The sequence below is a fragment of the Anguilla rostrata genome, chromosome 2, assembly GCF_018555375.3.
Source record: "Anguilla rostrata isolate EN2019 chromosome 2, ASM1855537v3, whole genome shotgun sequence".
Lineage (NCBI taxonomy): Eukaryota > Metazoa > Chordata > Actinopteri > Anguilliformes > Anguillidae > Anguilla > Anguilla rostrata.
The window spans coordinates 24,755,650-24,778,920 of NC_057934.1; the positions used below are offsets into that span (position 1 = coordinate 24,755,650).

Sequence of the window (23,271 nt, forward strand, 5' to 3'; positions counted from 1 at the left end):
AAATGAAGCAATATATTTGTTCCATTTATAATACTAGCTTAGATTACTTTATATTCATAATTTTGTAAGAAATAAAGTGCCACAAATGCAATGGTCAAGGCAAAAAATCTAAAATGAATTTGCTCCTTTTTTAGTTCGCAATGAAATACTGGGAGATTGCGGGTTAAAGTATACATGTCCTGGATCAAAAACTTCTTGACCACGAGTTCATAAAATCTAAGGGTGGATATGTAGAACTACTAAAGATCTATGAAGCAAAAACTAAGCAGTGTACCCAGCATCTCCAAATCTACCCAAAATGTCTAAATTGTTAACACTGGTCTAAAATAGCTAAGGGTCCAGAAACAAATCCAAAATCTCTCCAAAAAGGAATATAATGCTTTGTCCATTGTAAAGCATATGAGCCCCTTATGAAGGTTTAAGATGAAACATAGATATAATTTAAACATAATGCAAAAATAGTCACACAATGCTGCACAGTACCTAAATGTGTAATAATTAACTCTTGTATGTATTTCTATACTCTGTACACTCCTATGTTTTCTTGTATGGGAATGGGACGATATGAAAACAATTTTCAGCTGTCCACCACGTTTTGGCAATGTTTCAACACTTTCCTCATTACTGTTGTATGCCTCTGTGATGTTCTGTGTAAGGACCCACACGCAGACCAGGGAAATCCAAAAAACGTTGTCTTTATTCAGTCCGAGGTTCGAAGCCAGGTAATGAGAGAGAGGACGGTGCCAAATCGGGTTTCCAAAAGAATAGTGAAAAAACAGGCAAAAAATCAAAAACCAGGAGATCAGAATGGCGAAGGTACAAAGGGACAGGCAAAAGAGAAGTCTAGGCAAAGCGAAGGTCAAACCAGAAGCAAACAAAACCAAACGGGGCAGGCAAACTCGAAGTCGTACAAAGGGGTGTCGCAGGAATCTCGATAGACAAAGGCTTACTAACAATCGGCACAATGAATTCAATCAACGTTCTGACACTGAACAGGTGGAAAAGACTGACATTTATACACTGGGGAAGATAACAATCAAGGAGGGGTTAAGTGAGTGAGGGAGGAGTAACAATCAACATCCAGGTGAAGATCATTAGGAAAACTAATTAAGTGACAGGGGACTGACAAAATGCGGACTGGAATCACATAGACCACAATGATAATAGACGGCCTGGGTGAGCAGGTACAAACGCGTGCAGAGAGAGATTGGTGCAGTCAGAGCAAGAGACAGGTGCAGGCAATTGCAGAACTCAGCGTTACAGCAGGGTAGAAAGAAAAGGGGCGGAGCTACAGCGCAGCATGGAAAAGGGGAGACTGGTTAATGTATTAGTATAGTGATCTAAACTATCAAAAACCCAAAACTAGTGTGTGTTAGTCCATTAGTAATATTCACATGTTAGTATATTAATGAGGTTAGTACTTTACAATCTATAAGTTAGTAAGGATTAGTAGAAATTAGTAAAACTAGAATTAAGTAGGAAGTAAGTAAAAACGAGACTGGAAGGAAGGGGGGGAAACCACGAAAACCCGGAACCACCCGAATAGTGAAATCACACAAGTACAGGGGAGTGAAGCAGCTCAGGGATCACAGACACAGAGACAGTACTGGGGAGACAAGTGACCGGGAATTACAGACTACAACAGCCTCACAAAAACTATTACACTACTAACTAACGCATACATTACAGTGTGAAATATCCACATTACATAATACCACTAACCTATTTAAAGACACTCAATTTCTAAAATAACGTATATAACCGAAATATTTTGAGCAGTAATACTTACATGGCAATGATGAAATCTTATCTATGTTCAGTAGATGGAGACAGAGACAGTAAATCAATGACAGTTCTATCCGCTTCTGTTTTGCTCCAGAAAACGATGTCAGATAGGTCTATCAGCAAAACTATTTGCCGGCTAGGGTTAGTTAGCTAGCTTGCTAGTCAAATGGCTTGGTAGCCGAAGTTGCGAACTGTTTTAGCATACTTGACTACCCAATAGCAAATAAGCGTTAGCTGATTACACTTTCTGCCAACTAAATATTTGGTGAAGTAGGCTAAATGAAATAGTAAAAATGACTTGGCTACCGAAAAAACTTCAGAGGAGGATTATTTTATGGTGGATCAGTGCAGCTGTAAATAGCACCCACCATAATGAAATCACAACGAAATGGGATGTCTGCATTTTCTGACTTCGCAGTGGACCGTGGACGTCTCTTAACAAGACCAGGAAGTGAGCTTCAAAAATGAAGTCTGATTTTGGCCACTTGGTATGGGCCACAAAAGGCTATTCCTTGCTGCTCACTGATAGGTTGTGAGCTCCTCTTCCTCTGATTGGCTGTAGGTACCATAACTCTGATTGGTGCATACATGTGTTTTTTTTTCTTCCATTACTACACGAAAATATAGTGCCAAAATTATTTGTATTTTTGTGTGTCCACAGCTTGAGATTTGTATTTTGTAATTGTAGTTTCAGATTTGTAAAACAGGATTTGTAGTTTTGTGATGCATAAAACGTGTGAATTGTGAAACACGTGTAAATAATATTGGCACTAAATTCACTCCATAGTTTCTGTTTTTAACTCATACTTTGGTTGCAGTAGCACCAAATGTCTGAGTTCAGTAATCTCAGCACGCCGGCGTGTCGACCACTAGGGGCTTTGCGCTAAGAGGTTCATTACCATAAAAGTCGAGTTCTGAGTGTCTGCAAACTGTTCTTGAAGTAGGTTGGGACTTCAATAGGCAACCAAACTTGAGTTGACAACTCCTGTGACAACAACAAATGACCTACAAGACAATATGTTGTGTTATTTTGACATCATTACCTGACACCAAATGCAAAAATGATATCCACTAAAGACAACTGACAGAGTGCCAAGGGCAACATGAATTTGGAAGTCACTACAAATTCCTGGGAATTGCAACACAACATAATTACAACCAAAGGAAAGTAAAAATTGTTCAGAATATTAGTTGAAACAGATTTTTCAGCTCTCCTGTCATGTAGTGACCACAAGTTTGTTTTTCCTCTCTTCCACACACACTGCACAATACAAAATGCACACACAGATGCATACACAGACACACAGATGCACACACAGATGCATACACAGACACACAGATGCACACACATGCTCACGCAAACACACACACACACACGTGCGCATGCACACACACACAAGACAATACTGAATTACATGAATACTGACTTTTAAATACTTAAATACTGAACTTTATTGTAATTTTTACAATAATGTACAAAGGCGCAAGAAAAATATTTTCAAACTTTTGTACTTTATAAATCTTTCTAACTGAAAGACAGTGACATCAGCCCTAATCGTAACAACTTTTCAGTGAATCATGGTAAAATCTAATTCCTTCTTTAATAGTGTTTTCAAGACAAACAAATATATTTCAAGATTGCTACTTTTGTTTATCCATAATCAGACAAGGTCTGCCTGGGTTTTGGAATTACTGACTAAATGTATATTTAGGTTAACTGTTTAAATCCTGAATGATGTAAGTCTTTCAAACTGCAGAACTTTGGTTTTCAAGACTCATTCACTTCTGTGGTGTGGGGATGGCTGGTTTAAGCAGCCACACCTGCCCTGGGTCAAGCTAATTAGACCTGGCCAATTGGATAATTGGTTAAGAATGAGATAATTGGCCAGGCTAATTGGACCCAGGAACAGGAGTGGCTGCACCTGTGCGTAGTGAGGTAATCACTGCGCACAGGTTAAATCTGCCATCCCCACCCACACAGGAGAGCTTCGGTCATGACTGTTTTAACATCTGCTCCTTGGCGTTAACATCTTGCCAAACCCTCGTTAATAAAATCTGGACTGTTGGAACATCTTCTCCCTGTGTCTCTGTGCTGGAGGGCCCCAAGAAAAGCCACTTCGGTGGCCTGTGGCAGGCGTGTTTGCCACAACTTCATTTCACTTCTCTTTCTGGTTTACCTTACATGTAATTTTGAACATTCTGCAACTTCTCCTTGAGTAACCAAAGTTACATTCTTGTAGTCTTGGAGGGCCCTAGCTAAACCCTTACTGACAAGAGAAATCTACAAATAGACAAAAACACCACTTTACACCATCATAATACCATCTTGGCAGAGCAATTCAATTTTTCCCCAATAAAACATTACCCAGGAGGATATATGATCTTATGTACTTTGTGTGACTTAATTCATACAGAAGTTTTATATTCACCATAATGTAATTCAGGGATAATACATATGTGCAGTACATAAATGAATAATGATCTGTACATTAATTTAGAGGTAGGTCATTATTCATTAAATGATTCATTTATTACTGTAATTAATTTTTGTTTCTAATGTCCCTGCACCGAACACTCTGGCAGGTGTCGTGATCAGCTTGGGACATACAAGCTTTCTGTGTTAATGATGAAAGTCACACTCCTAGCTGTGTACATACATCTGCTGATGCATCTGGACACATCTTCAGTGATGTTCCTGGAATCATCGAGTGTTTTGGGTCTTTCAACATCATACACCCTCCTCCAGGTGACCCAGCCGGGGCTGATCAGACCCCAGTTTGTGTCCAGGTGGCTAGCTACTTATGACCCCATGGCTCTCCTCTTTTGAGCCACAGCCATCTTGAAGCCCTCTCTGCCGCATCGGTGGTACTGCAGATGGCTCTCCTCTTCCTCTCTCCCTCGATGCCCAAATTGCTGAAGGCTCTGGCTAAAGAACGGGCTGCAAATCCCCTGCATCCAACCTCCACTGGGAGACACCTCGCTCTCCACCCAGCCTGCTGACATTTGCTGACCAGTCCCGCGTACTTGGAGAGCTTCCTTTCAAAGGCCTCTTCCAAGCGATCTTCCCATGGGACTGTCAGCTCCAACAGCACAGCTTGCTTGGTGGACTCAGACACAAGAACAATGTCTGGTTGCAGGATGGTTGCTGCGATATGGTTTAGGAACTTCAGCTGCCGTTCAAGGTCCACCAACAGTTGCCAGTCCCGTGCAGAGGTCAGGATGCCTGCAGAAGTTCTTCTGGTGGGTTTTGGCTGCTCCCCAGCTCTGACAAAGACGATGGTCTGCTTGGAGGGTCGGGACCGCTTCGCCCACTCAACTCCTGCGCTGATGGCTTCAGCGATGGTCTTCAGGACCTGATCATGCCTCCATCAGTACCGTCCCTCTCCAAGTGCCTTTGTGCAGCAGCTGAGGATGTGCTCCAGGGTTCCTCGCTTGGAGCACAGTGGGCATGCTGGTGACTCTGCTTTGCCCCATGTGTGCAGATTTGATGGGCTTGGAAGCACATCATACACTGCCTGGATGAGAAATTTGATGCGGTGTGGCTCGGCTTTCCAAAGCTCAGCCCAGGTCACTTTCCTCTCAACCGCATTTTCCCATCTAGTCCAAGCCCCCTGTTGCTTCATTCCCACCGCCTTGCAGGTTCTTGTCTCCTCCACTGCTGCTCTCACCTTCTCCTGAACTAGGCGGTGCCTTTTCTTCCCTCTGATGGTGTTCATTTGGGGAGTTGGAAAGGATCCTAGCCCAGCTTGGCCTCGTGTGACCACTCCCACCAGCCTCTTGTGACACAGCCTTGCCTCTGCTTCCTGTGCCCTCCACTTCCTGCCAGTCCTCACTTGGATCCCTGCTTTGGCCACCTTCGGATCATTTGAGTCCCTGTACTGTACCACTTCTCTGGCTCTTGTTACCTTGAATTCCTCCTCCAAGGATTTGAAGGATAGTTGCAGTTTGTTGTGGGGGCCGCAGAGTGCGATGCTGCTCAGGCTCTTTGGCAGCCCCAGCCATCTCCTGAGGTGGTTGCTGACCCTCCTCTCTAAGGTCATGACTGTCGTGATCGGAACTGCATAGACGAGGAGGGTCCACAGGATTCTGGGAAGAATGCTATGCTGATAAACCCAGGTTTTGAATTTCCCAGGTAGGCCAGACTTGTCCACAGCCTTCAGCCAGCTATCCAACTCGGTGCAGGTCGACTGGATGGATGTTGTGTCCCTCAGAGAGCTGTCAAAAACCTTCCCTAAGCTCTTGACTGGCTTCTCTGTGATGGTTGGGATGGCTGTGCCTGCAATCTTGAACCGGAACTTGTCCTCCACCTTCCCTTTCCTCAGCACCATAGATCTAGATTTGGCTGGTTTGAAATGCATCCGGGCCCACTCCACCAGCTTTTCAAGCCCCTGCAGAATCCACCGGCAGCCTGGGACTGATTCTGTGGTGACTGTGAGGTCATCCATGAACGCCGGAGTGCAGAGGGCCCAGAATGAATTCCGCTCAACGGCAACCACCCATCAGATTGCTGTTGAGCGGAATTCATTCTGGGTCCTCTGCACTCCGGTTCAGCAGACTTAGTGAGCATGTTCATAGCTAGAGAGAACAGTGTCACAGAGATAGTGCACCCTGTGATGATGCCGATCTCCACCTTGTGCCAGCTTGATGTAATTGCTCCTGAAGAGACCCTCATCCTGAAGTTGCTGCAGTAATCAGTGACGAGGTCTCTGATTCTGCTGGGGACGTGATGTTTGGTTAGTGTTAGCTGCACCAGCTTGTGTGGAATGGAGCTATATGCATTTGCCAGGTCGAGCCACAACACTGACAGGTTGCCCTTGTTCTCTCTGGCCTCCCTGATGAGCTGTGTCACCACACCGGTGTGCTCCAGACAGCCTGGCATCCCTGAAACGCTACCCTTCTGGACTGAAGTGTCGATGTAGGTATTCTTTGCCAGGTAGGTGCATATCCGCTTGGAAATGGCGCTGAAGAAGACCTTCGCCTCGACGCACAGCAGGGAGATGATGCTCCTTCCCCCACCAGGCACTTCATCCTCGCTTGGTGGATCTTCAAGCCGCGATCGTTCATACACACTGCTTGCTCATAGTCGTTTGTTCGTTGCCTGGGTCTGATGCCGTTGTGTCCGTCCGACTGGGGTGCTCATCCTACACAGACACCGCTCTAAAAGTGATCACCATCCTGTGTTGCTTTCTCAGTTCATAAGCAGGGCTTTGGATGCAACTGCTTTGAAAAATGAAGTGGGAAAAGCTGCTAACAGGCACTGCACAGGCCTCATTAATGAAAGAATAATTATACCAAATCTGTGCTACAAAGTTTTACATCTCTGTGGCATCTGAAGATACATTTCTGATAAGTTATTGGTTCAGGCTAATTAAGAACCCCCAAATCTTAATTAGCTTTAACTGAAAAAAATATTAAGGAGTCCAAACATCGCAGGTACTAGCAATGGTGAGAATTGGCCAATAGGAGGCGCTACAGTAATTCATCAAACCATTGAGCTTATTCCTCACTCTGAACTACTACCATGAGCTCTATATCCACATACATGTCTCTGTCTGGAGGACAAATGTGCCTCAATCCATCATGGCCACAATGCTTAATATTTCCCAAATGCATCCATCCATTATCTATACCCGCTGAGAAGGCTTGCGGGGGGTTCTGGAGTCTATCCCAGCGTGCATTGGGCGAGAGAGAGTAATACACCCTAGACAGGCTATCTATCGCAGGATATTCAAAAATGCATTTTTTGAAAAATACTTCTACAAAAATTACATTGTATGAAAGCCTCCATAGTCCACAACCTATACAGAATTTTGGTACAATAAAATCTGGATGAATGTAGTGAATAGCAACATGGGCGTGGCTTATCACAAAAATACTAATAACTCCCAAATAGTTCAACAGAAATGTATTAAATTTGGCAGCTATAGTGGCACTCACATCCAATGCCAAAATAAAAAAGTATTGACTCAATTGAATCGTGTGGTGGTGCTATAGAGCAAAATTTTTCAAATAAAGTAATCAAAAATCACTTTTGCCATTTAGAAATCTAAAACCTGCTGTTGTGTTCAGTTTCCTCATTTGGAACATAAATCTGTATCTTCTGTGTTGCTGACCTCTTGAACTGGCTGCCATTATTTTTTCCTCCTGTGCCCTGTTTTGGCCTAATCACATGAGTGAGACCTGTGAAACTTGGCAGTGGTACAGGGTACCCCCCTCGCTGAGTGATTTTGGCACTGATTGGCCACTACATACCAATCCAATCTCATGATTTTCAGTCTCAGCATTTCAATGTTATCATGTGAATGATTCAGGATTGTACTAACATTAGAAACAATGACTTTCAGGGAGCTAGCAGGTACCACTCATTCATTTGAGTGTGAAATAGGCTACATGCACTGATGGCACAATATTGTCTTCTTAAGAGCATAACTTCACCACCAAGAACATTGCTCCTATGCAGTCCTGCTGAACTCCAAGGGAAGAAACAATGTATAAAATGGACTATCATCAGTGATGTTACCCTTTAAAAACAGTACAGCAAACTGGAAGTGGTGAAATTCCAGCAATGAGAGATCTCCAAATGTTTTATGAGCCATTTCACCACAACCTTTGGTTTGTTCTACAAAGACGTTTGTTTGTTCTTCCCCTAATTTCCTCATGTCTGAAGGTAGTCTGGTAGTGAAACCCAGGGTTTGGCCACATCCCAGCATCCCTCTTGTCACAAAGCTGAAATGGTATATGTATAACTTCCACATTCAACGTGAAAACTGCCTGACTGTTTTGTGGCTGCCCATCAGTGTGACAGTTCCAAACATTACACTTGCTTCTTAATTCTTGGAGCCTGAGTCTCCCTGGAATTTGAAAAAGACTGGCAAACCTGGATGTAACCCTATAACTCCAACCCTCCAAAAAACCCAACCCATATTGTCAAAAATTAGAGCAGTCCTCTCACTCTTGTTAATTTTCTACAAATCACTATCCACTTGAGTCCTACTGGGCTCCTGTACAAGAAGCGCATCTAATTAAAGGAGCAGCAAAACCACATATACTACCCAGTTGTTTTATTGCAGAACTGCCTACAAATATGCAGGTATGCGGATCAATTTGGAAATATACAGTGCTCCAAAGTATTGTAATCCACTTGACACCATTTTACCCAATAACAGTAACATTTCATTTGAGTCTGTGCTTTTTAGAGCAAATACTGTTATGTTTAGACATTGGATTGTTGCCCTGGTGATTCAGGTAGAAGACAGGTAGTTGAAGTGCTCCATCAGTTTTTAGTCTTTGTGTTTTAGCCTCAATTTTTTATTGTTTCTCAGTCAAGAGACAGACCTGTGCCTGGGCTGGAGCAGAGCAGAAAGCAGTCAGAGGTTACTGAAGTATAGAGCCAGGCTGATGATGTGGTGCTGTCTAACCTGCAGCACTGTCATTTTTTAAAAAAAGGTCCAACAACATAGTGTAATTCGCATTTCAGTAACAAAAAAAAAAAAGTACTTTCGGTCACACTCCAGCGATATTACAAAGTACTATATCAGCATATATGCATGCTTCTTTTTGCTACATAATATTGCTTTCACTGAAAAAAAGATAAAAATGCAAGGAACCTGTCCTAATCTAACCATTTACAGCCATTGTTGATATACACAATTCCTTACAGTGTGGTTAATATAAATTAAAAAACTTGGGTCAGACTCAAATCAGCAGAAATAAATCCACATAAATGATGGTCACAAACATCATTTTTTCAGCAGTAAGTACATATTTTAAAAAACCTATTCCACTAATAGACTCTGACCCTTACCACAAACGTATTTTCATAGCCAATTACAAGCATGTCTCCTCTATTTAGTTCTATCCACTGTCTCTGGCTGTGCCTTTTTTAAAGCCAGTGTGGCCTAGCTTGGGTTCATATGAACATTAGTGCTACTTTGATATCGACTGCACTGTGAAACACAGCACTCACATATTTGCCAACTTTCACAAACTGTACTTGCATAAATAACCTTTGACCTCATGTAGGTTTCCACACGAAAGTCCACCAGTTTTATTAGGTCAAAATGTCCATTCAAAACCATCCTGGTTTGCGTATTGTTTTCTTCCTATTTTCTTTTTATCATCCTACTTTTCATTTGTGTGCATGCTGTGTGATTCCATTTGTCAAAACACCACAAGCATCGTGGATTCCTATTTGAATATACATTATTCAACAGAGCTTTCTATGTCCACAAATCCAAAGAGTGCATCAGCTTGTGTTCTGTATCTTTTATAATTTACCCCAGTTCATCCATGCCCTGCCCTCCTCCCCCACTATCAGTAGCCAAGTAGACATAATGCAGGTGAGCCCAGAGTGTAAGCAATATATTCAACACAGCTCTCAGCTTACAGCACACAGGAGAAATGCTGATGTCAGGGACACTCTGTCCTTATTCCAGGAAGGCAGAGCCCTGCAGAGGTAAGTGTGAACTCAACCCTTCCCAAAATGGCTTTTTGTTGTAATCCCACAATGTGTCTCAAAAGTACATGGTGCCAAATGGAGTACGCAGCCCCACATACTTACAGTACGCAATGCAGACCATGTGGAATAGTCTGATTGATACTGAAGCATGGTGTGGAGGTTGCTCTGTAGTTACAGACAGTAATTCATCGGAACAGAGAGTTTGCTGAGGAGCCAAGCAGGGCAGATGCAGTTGTCTATTTTAAAAGAACATTCCATATATATGTGATCTCATGGTTCCTTGAATTCAATGCTGTCAGCTGCTTCACTGAAAAGATTAGAATCCAGGGCTAAGAATAAACCACCTGCCAAGTGGTCAGATAAAGTACCAAATGATCCCGTTTAGCCTCGTTTCATCACCGCAGAGAACAGGGGGAGGGCCTGGTACTGTAAAATGGCAACAGAAATTTTACACTCCTAAAACAGTCATGAAAATGTTGTACCCACTATCAAAATTCTACAATTGTGCATCCACAGAAGAGCTAGGCACCCACCCAGGCTCCCTGGGATGAATCAACTGTTCATATGAGCATGACTCATGACAGAAACAGGCAGTCACACTTACAAGAATTAGACACAAGAAGTATAGAGTCTGGTCCAGAGGAAAGAAATCATACAGGAATCATCAGGCAGGAAAATAAATGGAAAACAGACAGTGCCTCCTGGTGGAGGAGAAAGGAAATACCACTTAGGTGTTTAGGTATTAGAAAATAAATATTGTAGAAATTCTCTCTGGCTTGACTGTTGCCAAGTCTTTCTGTGTTGCAAATGATTAACAATATTTTTGAAGTTAAGCTACAGTAGTCCCTGACTGCAGACAGGAAAAGGTATTATTAAGGGGTATTTTCAACACCCCATCCCCCACAACCTCTGCCCCTCACCACCCTGTCTCAGCTCCTTGCAGTTCCCTTGGCAACCCAAAAAATGCAGCGCAAATAAATTACACACAACACATCCAATTTCTAGAAAGGGCGCAAGACTCTAAGCAGATCAAAAGAGTGCCGCCATCAAGCTCCTCAAACCATTTGCAGTGGGGTGATCGAACTCTACCGCTAGGGAGATCACAACTGCTTAGTTCCACTCAAGCCACAAGACATCAGTAGGCTGATGTGTTGGGGGAGGGGGGTAGCAGGGCAGAGCTGGGCAGCAGCATGAGGGAGGGCAGCTATGCCGATCCCTCATTCAGGTGTCAGTACTGGTTGATGCCGAAGAGCCGTACTCCGTGTAGCTGGGGAAGCTTGGGAATGAGCACGGTCAGCAGGGAGACGGTGTTGACGACAAAGTGGACTCTGTCATACTTTGTGTAGAAGCTGGTGAGGAAGTACCTACAGAAAGAGAAGACAACAACCACTTCATTCTTAAGACGCAACGTCAAATTCACCATTTACATTTTAGGCATTTAGCACCGCTAGTATCTAGATGGACTTACACAGCTTACGTTTTTACATAAAATACACTAATATAACCAGATATTTACTGAAGTCAGTCAAGTTAAGTACCTGGCTCAAAGGTACAGCAGCAGCGACCCATCTGGGAATCATACCTACAGCCTTAGCGTAGAAAGACCAGTTTACTAAACATTACGCTGCGCTGCCGCCCAGTGAAGCACAATGGCATCACTTAGCATGAAAAGAAACGAGTGTGAGAGAGCTCTCATGAGATTTCTGTGGAGCTGAGAAAAAAGTGACAAAGTGTATGGTATAAGTGCTTCTAAATAGGGCTCCTCTTGCGAGCAGTTACTGCAGGAGCTCTGAGTCACCATCTGCCGCTGACAAGCAGTGAATTTTGAAGGGTTTAATATGACAAACCATCATGCCCTCTGCAGTGTGTTGACTTAAGCAACGGCAACTGGCACAGCAAGGTTCAACTGGCTCTACTGAGAAGGACAAAGGGCAGAGATTTAGTTTTTCATTAATCAAAACCTGTTGTTCATTAAGGCCAGAAGAAGGTGACTGCAAATGAGCACTCAATGATCTGTACTTTTGAACTGGACAGTCCCGGACCAGATTTCTGCGGTTGCAGTGGTGACACATTGTCACCTGTTTGCTATTTCCTGGAATGTGACGAAGTGCTTGTGTTCCTTGCGGGAACCTCAAGGAGGATGTCTTAAATACTACAGCAACAGACAATAGCCTAAAGCATGCATCCTAAAGCAAGGAATTTTACTTCTGATGCATACTCATATCCTACAAGAGCCTACAGGCCACCAGAGAAAGATATGCCTCTCCCATCCAATCAGAGCTAACTCATCTGCAGTACTACCAAGCCGGTAGTGTGGAAAAATTATTTTTGACTTGTAGCTGAGTTGAAAGCTGGCTATGCTGAGGTTGTTGAAGAGAGTACGAACATGACGCAATACCCACAGCAATGGGGTGTGAAGCTCAGTAGACTGGCTGAGACGTGGATCTAGTGGGATGTCCTACACATAACAACCAAACCAGGATAAGTAAAACCATCCTTATTCCAAATACAACTCAAATACAGCAAAGCAAGAAGACAACCTGACCAAGCTCGTTCAAGAACTAGAGTTAACCTAGGAATTGCTTTTCCTCAGTGGTGTCAGCTGAAATTCGCCAAAGGGATGAAAAGCTGATGGTGTTGGCTTGTTTTCTGTTGAATCTGGAAGTAGCGTTACCTCTAGCTATCCAGCTAGAGTTGCTAGATGTCCGGTTTTTGATCGGAATATCCGGTTTTCAAATTATTTGTACATGTCCAGTTCGTGGTCAGGGCCAGACAATGTAATGTCTGGTCCGAATAATTGATGGAAGAAATTTACCATTAATTTATAATGAATCTGCGTATCAGTTACTCGGCCGGGTACTCGGGGTGAGTAGGCATGGTTGAAGACAGAGGAGACTTCTTTGATTGTAAACACAGGACCACAGCAAGGCTTTAAGAAATCCTGCATAGTATGCCTTTAATGCCAGGAGCTAGAATCTATCTGAAACACAGAGGGCTCCATCATTCACTGGGCTGTGTGGGTGGAGATTGAGCTGGGGTATATTACATGCTGATGGATGTATGGCCCAGGGGAGCAGTTGTAGAGAGTTACAGGGCAGTGGGGCCATGGACACATGAGAAAGGGCCTAAAACAAGAGAAGTGTCAGTGTGGGAGGGAAAGGCATACTATGTCACTCACAGGACGATGGGTGTGATGGTGAGAAACTTGCGTGAGGCGGTGAACTGAATGCCGTAATCCATTTGCTCCCAGTGTGTGAGGAGGCGTGCCTTGCCTTGGTCCGGAGTCTCAAAAGGGGTCCCTTTCACCGTGTGCAGAAAGATGTACATGCACTACACCAGAAACACACAGTGCTCAACATCAGGGAAAGGGATCAAGGGTGAAAGACAATGTAACAGGCTGACAGGCTGTCACAGTGCCAAGAAAGCCAGTTTGATTCTCATCACAGACAAACTTTGATCCTTTTTGGACAAGGTTTAGCTGCAAGCTGAAACAGAGTGCTTGGGAGTTACTCAACTGTGACTGGAGTTTTCTACTCAGCAACTCAAATTCCACAAAAAAGCTAGTTAATGGAGAGGAAAAATTCACATAAGTATCTAAATGAACCTATAATAGCTACTACTTTCATTCTTTTTCCTTTTCTTCACAATACTTCATCTCTGCACTTGGACTTATATAGGAAGAATACACCAGGCCTATTCAACTGATGGCCCACATTTTGTGGTGGAAAAGTTGGTGAAATGCCATCTAAGCTGGAGTTGAAAACCTGGCTATATTTGGTTGAAAAATGAAAGTTTTCTAACCGACTAGGATGTAAAATCTGAGCAATACTGGCATTAGCTTAGTCCGTTTCTGTCTGAACATCTCTCAACCTAGATTTCCACTCCTCAAGACGCCTAGATTCTGGCTTTTGCTCACTAGGATACTGCATAAGTCAGTATAACTCCAACTAGTGACAGAATAATTAAAAACTATGCTTATGCTTTAAGCAGTTAGTTTACACATGTACAATACATGTTATTCATACATTGTGTTACAAACAGTATATGAAACATAGATGGCTCAGTAGACTCTAGCTAGGCCAGAACTCCACCAGGCTTTAATACATTGGTAGTGTAATGAAATGTGTTAAGAATGTTGTGTTAGCTGTGTTAAAGTAATTTCATTGCTCCCCACACTTACATTTCTCTCCTGGGCCTAGCTGTCACACACCCCCCCCCCCCCCCAGACCCCGCCCCCCCACTCACCATGTTGTGGATGAGGTTGGTGAGGGTCCAGACCACTGGCACGCTAGCAAAGGGAATGCTGAGCAGAATGACGTGCAGCAGGCCGATGCCCAGAACATACGAGAGCCACATGCCCCTGCTGTTCATCACCTGTGTGTTGGGGTTCACCTCGCTGTGCGCTGTGCCCACATTCATCCTGGCAACATGAACACCTGAGATAACCACAATAACTCACATCAGTTCAAACATATATGCACACCATGACTGGCACAACTCCTAACCAGTTCCCGCTGCCATCTAAGCTATTCCCGCCCAGGCAGTGGACACTGAAACAAGTTCCAGGAGTCAGGGACAACGTGCCAGATGTGAATTTAAATTCTCTGCAATCTTCTACATCTAGATATGGTTATGTTGACTCCAGGTCCAGGCAAAATCAGTAGGCTACTGTTCACTTACAAATGAGCAGTACAATGTACTGTGAACATAATGCAGCTGTAGAACTGATACCATAATTCCAGATAGCCTACGCTGTGCATTAATTTGAATGCTAAACACAGTTATCACATGTATCTACCAATGAAGTAAATTATGGAACAAAAGCAAACCTTACAAACCTAACTAATGTAAACTTTTTTTCAACTCCACAGTGAGAAATGTGGTGACAGAAACCCACTTTTAAAAACATACTAGTTTGTAAAGGCTATGTGTTATTAATACTTCTCACAATCAATAGCGTATACGTTTACAGCAGCGTTTCCACGTATCAGCTGCTATAAAAAGGTATATATGATTCCGTTACAACCGATTAAAGTGCTTTATTTGCATATGAAGAGTATACGGTTTCACGCAGTTTCCGTTATCTGTCAAATTATTTAACAGAAGATAATTGCTTACTTTACCAATTATACATTCTAGGGGATAACAAATACAGGCTACGTTTCAAAATAAACTGATCATCATACTTACAGAAGAAATGAACTTGCGAATCTCACTGACGACTCACTGAGTTTTCCAATAAAAAGTAGCCAAGGCTAAACACTTTTTCCTATCAACAAGAAATTGTCTTTCTTGTGTCTATTTACATCGATCCTAGAGTGTTAAACTTAAATGCATTCAGTCCAGTTCTTGTGTTCCGAGTCCTCTTGTAGATCTTTGTATTTGTTCGTGTTTTATTGGGATTTACATTCGCGCGAAAAGCACATCCATCTTGCCCTCCCAGCCACTTTGTTTCTTCTGCAAAAACCTGGTGCTGAAGATACGACTAAAGCTCAACGAGGATCATCATGATTTACCGAATACACAACACTGGACGGATACAATCGATTAAGAAAAAATAATCACATTCTTCTCTGATAGGTTCAATCATATCACAGGGTACTTTTTTGACTAATAAGAGGCAAGTGCGCTGTGTGTTGCGTGGAGGTTCAAAATGTCACGCCCAATTTTACGTCATGCATGCAGTGTATAAAATACACGAGAATCAATTCTGCGTAGAATCTGCGCAGATTTCCGCATCTTCCTTTATTTGGAATTGACCTCGCAATATAGTTTCATTCCCCGGTGGATAGACGTCACAATACAACAAGAGCACGTTCTACACGGAATATGGATTGACTACATAAAGACAATTCATGACATTTAAAATTACCAAATTGCCAGAAAGGTACTGCATGACAAAAATAGAACAAATAGACAGTTGTACTTGGCTATGCACCGTCCAGACATGTCTCTTGCATGCATAATTGTATTTTCCCATTTAAACACCTGAATCAGATATTTGACTTAGGGGTGAACATTGAGTTGGACCCAAAGATTGCTTTACTAAAATGGGTTAACATGGGTTATGACACATTACCAATAGTGTTGTGTTTTAAAAACATTTTAGTACATAATCTGAGATTGAATGATGATTGTATGCATGCCCACTTGAGAACATCTTCTGTGAATTTATCTGAATGTCTAATTCCTCCCTTCATTCAGATTTTCTGTGTGTGTTGGTGTTCTGATGGCATTCTGTGTATTTCTTTCCTGCAACTGCTGTAGTTACATCAACGGGTGCCTCTGCACTTAAATTATTCACATATCCATAGTAACCGCTCTGTTAGTGCACACATGCTGTACTGTTACTGAAAGAGACCAAAAGGAGACCAAAAGCACTATCGAGCATCTAAAAGTATTTAGGGCTGGAGTGTCTCCAGGCTAGTTTGAAGTTTTAAGTCCATTGTAGGATATGTAGTGTTTATATTTTGGCCTTAGAGAGGGAATCAGTGAATAAGAATATGGCCTGGCCTCCCTGTCACAGGCATCAAAGCAAATGTGATTGGGGCAATATAAAATCCACTGATACCCTAATCTAGGCAGACAATCTATGGGTCTCTCCCCCTCCGAAGAGACAAACCAGATGACACAGGACACCATATCAGGGGTCGGAGACCCTACATGCCTAACATTTCCCTTTCCCGTGTCCTCTTTAAGTTTGAATGCAATCTTTAGGTAGGCCAGTCCTTGTCATAAATTAGACTGACCCCCTTCCCTTCTATCCTACACCTTAACTCAGCATCACCCAATCAGGGCAAAACATCCTCAAGCCATTTTGGGTAAGGTATTTAAGATTGCCACAAGAAAAAGGTTGTTGTATTGCATTGGTGTCGGAGCCTTGAAGAAGAAGTTTTCCTCTTTTTATTTTGGCGGTGGTTCCTTGGTTGCATGCTTTTAGCTGGTTTCCTTGTGGCGCTTATACTGGAAGTGGGTGATACTTTGGCAAGGTCTGGCCGATCCATTTTTTCTCTCTCTCTCTCTCTCTCTCTCTCTCTCTCTCTCTCTCTCTCCTGGTATTTCTAGATTAGTTGTTTAATGTTTTGATGTATGTCATCTGTTGTGTAATTTAGAAGTTGTGTGCCTGCATTCAATAAAGAATGTATGTTTTCAATTCATTATAATTGACTGCTACTTATTGAATTCAATTATTTAATCTTAAATCCTGGTATAGAGCTTGTTTTGACTTGTTGGTTGATTCCACCAGTGCACTATAGGCTGACCTATCAATGAATTTGGCGATTTAATTGATAATTCTCATTTTAAATAATAATTATTAAATGAAATCACATAAAATATATTTTACATGTAGGTTAAGTGAGTGGTTCTAGCATGCAATATCACTTGGTTCAATATTCAGAGTGCTGAACATCTCAACAAGGACATTGATTGTGTCATGGTTCTGTGTTTCTGTCTGTTTTCCCTGTTGGGCCGCCAGATGGCAGCACTTTTGTTTTGTGTCCTGCTCGTTCCCCTGTTGGTTAATTGTATTATTGCTTTCAATTATTTTATTATTGTCTCGTTATTTAATCATCGTCCCCACCTGCCTCTCGTTTTCCCTTCCCTCCGGTTTGATTGTTCTTTGAGTTCACCTGTGTCTTGTTACCCCTGTCTATTTAAGTTCTTTGTCCCCTTGACTCAGGTGCTGGTTCCTTGCGTTTGTCTCTGACCATATGTACTTACCCGTGTACTCTGCCTGCCTGTGTTCTGCCCTGCCCTGCCCTGCCCTGCCCTGCCCTGCCCTGCCCTGCCCTGCCCTGCCCTGCCCTGCCCGTGTTTTTGAGTTCCTCTTGTTTTCTGTTTTCTTAGATATTTTGGAGTTTGTGTTTTTGCCCATCGTGGCCTTTGCTAATTTTCCCTTTTTGAGTTTGTCTTTCCTTACTCTGCGTTTGGGTCCTCCCTACCCGTTATGTGACAGATTGTTGGAACCGCTGGATTCAGAAAATAAACATTCTTAATTAATCCTTGCTTGTTTGACACCATCAACAAAAGAACCATAGAACTTGTTAGTGTATCCATACACAATATGGAATAAGTATTGTTTGCATCCATGTGTAGGCCTAACTTTCCCCTAAGGGGGAAAATATAATACAATTGCACTTGCCCATACTTAAGCATTTGTGAAAAATATACTAACTCACAGTTACAGTATTGCTTTTGAGCATAACAGATGACGGCCCAAGTGACACAAAGTTTCTCCCACATTCCCTGCATTTCCTGACACTGCTGAAAGGCAATAACACAATTATTTAATGGAAGGATTGCCACGGGAGCTGAAGGGGTACAGAACTGAACAAATTCAGCAGGGTTATTTAATCAGTGCAAGTGGTCCCATCTTAAATGGGTCAGAGAAATAAGCTTCCAGTTCTCTCTTCCACTGTTTACAGTCAATGGCAATATCCCTTTGGGGGGCAGAACTTCAGCTTTCACTGTTGGATTCATGAGGCAGTACATCATATTAACATTGTGGGAGAGTGCAGCATCCCAGAATATGTTGTCCTCTCATCCAAAGTGTAAGGCCCTGTTCCATACCAAATGCGACCAGACTGATGGGTCATAAGAATTCTGCACGAACAGACGTGGGTTTTCGGTTATGACCTTCATGATGCATATATGTTAAAAGAACATGACAAACAAGGCAGGTTCTGGGAGAAAGTAGCAGAGTCTCATTCAAAGTTGAGAATAATGTAACACGGCACACTTTTCTGTATTACACGTGGAGAAATGCATACTGTCCCTATTCTGTTCTGTATATTCCCACACTTGCACATTTCCATGTACCGTTCAGTGTAGTTCCAGAAAAAAAAGAAGGGAGGGGGGATGCGCAAATAATACTGAGTGTGCAAGTCTCAGTTGGCAAGAGTGCAGTATAATAAAATTTACAAGAGTACCTACATTTTATGTTTCAGTATCTATTGAACACTCTGTTTTATTTAGGTTATACTGAAATGCTCTTCATTGAAATTACAATAATGATAAATACGAGGAAAAACAGACAGAACCCCTCAGCTAAGATTCTATATGTATAATCCTGAAGACTTGCTGGGATTCCCAGTGTAAGTCAGACACGCAAAGTACACATGGCTCTCAAACAGTATATATAGGGAGTGGAATCTTTTAATTTTTTATATAGGGAAATAAACAGAATGCACAATAGTGATATATTATGCACTTTCTGCATTGTCTCTGCACTGACCCACCAGAAATGATATTTGGTTTGATTTTTTTTTTTTTTGATTTTGTTTTGTCTAGCACTTGAAGTATAACCATGAATTAAGAAAAAAAAACTTCCAGAGTATAATTTTTTCTAGGGCAGTCTCTACGACGGAATTATTTGTGACTGTATGGTTAAATTGAATGCATTCATCATGAATGACACTAAAATACAAATTAATCCCCAACAATGAATAGTCTGTCTTGTCTGAAGTCACCAACAAATGTGCAGTACATTATGTGATCACTTGGCAGAAACAGTGAACCAGTCTATCAGTTTTTCAAGGCTCTTTCATAAATTCCCTCTTCACAGAGAAACAGCAGAAGAAGCAGGCTAAATTATGAGCTGTCAGAAACAGTGCGGATGCTAAAACAAATGTGCCACACAAAGCAGGCTACCATGATTAAAACAGCAGTCAGGCTTATATTTTCACCAACCAGGAAGCAGAACATTTACCATACAGAGGATCAACAAAACTGTGGAATTCAAAAATATTTTTTGCTATATTTAAAGGGGAATTGCACTTTCAAACATATATGGGCTTATTATGTTTATATTGTTCTTCTAATGAATGTGTCGACCTTCATTTTTCGATTAGTTATTTCATTTTAAATGTCTAACGTTAGAAACAAGGACCTAGAGGTAAGCAACAAAGCATCGTAAAATATTAACAAAACGAAATAACTAATCGAAAAATGAAGGTTGACACATTCATTAGAAGAAAATTAGAAATAATAATACAATTAGAAATAAAATAAGCCCATATGTGTTTTAAAGTGTAATTCCCCTTTAAAGCTCAGAACTGACAAAGACACTGAGAGCTTGTAAACATATTCAGCAAGGGTTCCAAAGGGCTAAGGGAATGCTCCAATGAGATCTTCTGGCCACCACCAGCATAGGCGGTTTTACCATAGGTCATAGGTAGGCAATTGCTTGGGGCCTCGTCCGCCAAAGGGGCCTCGTGAATTTGTTCCCTTTTTTTTTTTTTTTTTATAAAACATTATAAACATAAAACATTTCTCCTTCCTTGTCACTCCAAACAAATGATAATCTGTAATAGATAAAAATAAATCTATCCACATGTAAATGTGGGCTTATCCAATTAAATATCTATATTTGCCAATATTTATTATCACCCACATTTCACATTTAATGGACTATTCCACCTTGACCTTCCTGCATTTTCGCCTAATCAATGACGTAGAAATTTGAGTTGCCATCAGAGGCGGAGAGTCACTATCTTTGTTACCATGAAGCGTTTTCAAAGTGTATTTGAGATAGTGATGGGCAAAACAGTTCTTTTTAGTGTACTGAATCAGTAGAATCAGTTTACTAAAAAGATTCATTCACAACAACAAACAACAAGGCTGAATCCTTTTGACGTAATTTACATAGCGACTGTATGCTCAGATCGCCTAGTTTCACTCACTATGGCCAAGCAGAATCGATAATGTTTCAGAAAATATATAACTTTTAAAGATGCAATCTTCTACTGGGACTTTTGCAGTTTATTGAGAGTGTGACTGAAAATGTCGGTGCCGCTGACTATAATCGAATGTTTTTCACATTTACCGTTCGATTGATCAAGTACCATTTAAAGTACATTTTTATGAGTTAGTACTGTCAGATTGTGCTAGCTACTTCACATTAACCTTGTACGGCAATCAATAAAGGCTAACAGCACAGTACCACTTAATTATAGTCACTTCTATCCCCACTGCAATGAACTAAAAAAGGCGAAAAAACCTTGTCGCAAGACCTTTTCTGTGAGAAATGTATTGTCAAGCTCACGCGCATACACTGCTGGCGACATTCTAAAGCTCCGTTTTGCCCTCCCTAATACTACAACTTCTGTCTCTGCTGGTTGCGGTGAACCAGCTACAGTGTGGGAGGAAAGTGTCAGAGGCAACACCGGCAGAAACCAGCAGCCCACCACAAACCAGACACCTGCTCGGACCGGAACTTTTACCCCTAGAGAATAGTGGATGTTCAAATGCTTTATCAAAAAGCATGTACTATACTTTTGTCTTGAAAGAATTAAAGATTATATACTTATACTATAATCTTTTTCTTGCCATATCGTCTTCTTCTAACTGACTAAAGGTCATTTGAAGTTCTTCAGTTAGAATTCTCATTTGGGTCTGTCCTTTAGTTCTGTGGCTTTGTTAACTGAAAAGAGCTGCCTCCAAATAGTTTTTGTTCACTAGCTATTATTGCGTTAAGCAAAATGGAGAAGGGCCTCACATTGGTCTTTGATGGGGCCTCCAAATCACTAAAACCGCCGCTGACCACCAGTAGTCCATGATTGGATAAGAAGAGGAGGATGTGGAAGTCTCTGTGGAGTCTCAGGCCTGATAGCAACACTAAAGGTTAAAGGGACACTTCTGGCAGTATAAAATGCCATTGAACTCTGGGGGAATCAGTTTATGGGAGAGGAGGTTGAAAAAATGTAGTTGTATCCTAGAGCAGTAGAGTTGTTAATGTGAATGGCTTCAGTAAAATCAACCTTTTCAAATGGATAGCATATTTCCGGGGTGTTTTTCATGTTGCCTGGGCAACCATCTGGACTTTCTATGGAAATCCAGGAAAACTCAGGTAACCAGGTTACCACCGAAGTAAGATGGTTGATTTTGTGGCTTCTACTGTCAGCTGCAGAGTTAGCATATTGGTTTTTCTTTTGAGAACAGACATGTAATCAAAGCGATATAACCACATTTCTGAAGGGTATTCAAAACTTAATTCTTTTATGCTCTTCTGACAGCAATTCAGCAAAAAGATTTTCTTTTGTCAAATACTATTTTCACTGATAACACTGTTAATCATGCATACTTGATTTTTCATGATCATACAGTAGGACGGTTTCAAAGATGATCAATATGCATGCAGGTTGCTATGGAAAAATGACCCCAGACTAGTACTTGGGGCACTTTCTCTCCAAATCATGTGTTAATTTCAGTTAGCATGGACACAGGCTAGGGCACTGGGAGACAGTAGAATTATTTCGATGCAATTTCATTTCAGCTTGAATTAATTCAGGTTCTTGTGTTGCTATTTCATAGTTCAATCAAGCTGAAATAGTAGGACCTAGTTAGAGTTAAATTAATTCTGCTTAGTTGCATGTTATGCTCACTAGAGGTAACTGCAAGTAATTTCTCCAACACACCACTTGTATTTGATTCTGTTAAACAAAAAAAATGCAATAAGAGTCATCTGCAAAGCGATAGGTTGGCAGGACATATCCCATGTAACAATGAGAATCGCTACCTATACAACAATAAGATTCCCAAAGAATTAAGTGTAAAAACCACAGACATTCAGCCCTTATAAACACAGAGTAATCATTCAGATAGTGCTTTATACAGTCACACAATATACAGTAACTCTGACCTTGAGTTATTTGTGTTTCTTCCTTAACTTCTTTATCTTTTGTCCCCTTTTCTTGACTTTGCTTACCATCATGACGATATACAAAACAACTGCTCCATACATGCAATTATAAATTCTAGCTATTGGTCAACATCTACTTCAGCAAATAACATTCGCCAATTTCAGTATGCACAGGTATTAAAAAAACATATTTTTACAAAGTCGATTGGCCACATGTAATGTTATTTCAGCAAACAGAATATTTTCAAAAAGCTTGAAGGATGTTACATTTCGTTCTCTTGTTCCTTGCTAATTAAGAAATAAAATTAACTATTATGTTGCTAATAGAGATTTATCATTTCAGTGGTCAAAAAAATAAATAAAAATTAATTAAATTTTTTTTTTTAAT

The 23,271-nt window shown here is 41.4% G+C and overlaps 1 protein-coding gene, 1 long non-coding RNA gene and 1 pseudogene across 2 annotated transcripts; all 3 read right to left on the reverse strand.

The window, feature by feature from the left end:
* Positions 1-679: 679 nt before the first annotated feature.
* On the reverse strand, positions 680-8,051 carry LOC135242623 (uncharacterized; annotated as a pseudogene).
* A 780-nt stretch (positions 8,052-8,831) lies between these two features.
* On the reverse strand, positions 8,832-15,786 carry LOC135247650 (ORM1-like protein 3). The gene is made up of 4 exons (XM_064321360.1): positions 15,434-15,786; positions 14,489-14,679; positions 13,422-13,573; positions 8,832-11,607 (listed from the first exon to the last, which is right to left on the reverse strand). Exons 2-4 carry the CDS (start codon positions 14,660-14,662, stop codon positions 11,472-11,474), a joined length of 462 nt encoding a protein of 153 aa, XP_064177430.1. The 5' UTR covers positions 14,663-14,679; positions 15,434-15,786; the 3' UTR covers positions 8,832-11,471.
* A 4,718-nt stretch (positions 15,787-20,504) lies between these two features.
* Positions 20,505-21,765, reverse strand: LOC135249486 (uncharacterized). The gene is made up of 2 exons (XR_010328703.1): positions 21,591-21,765; positions 20,505-21,553 (listed from the first exon to the last, which is right to left on the reverse strand). It is a non-coding gene; the product is annotated as an uncharacterized LOC135249486 (long non-coding RNA).
* Positions 21,766-23,271: the final 1,506 nt, after the last annotated feature.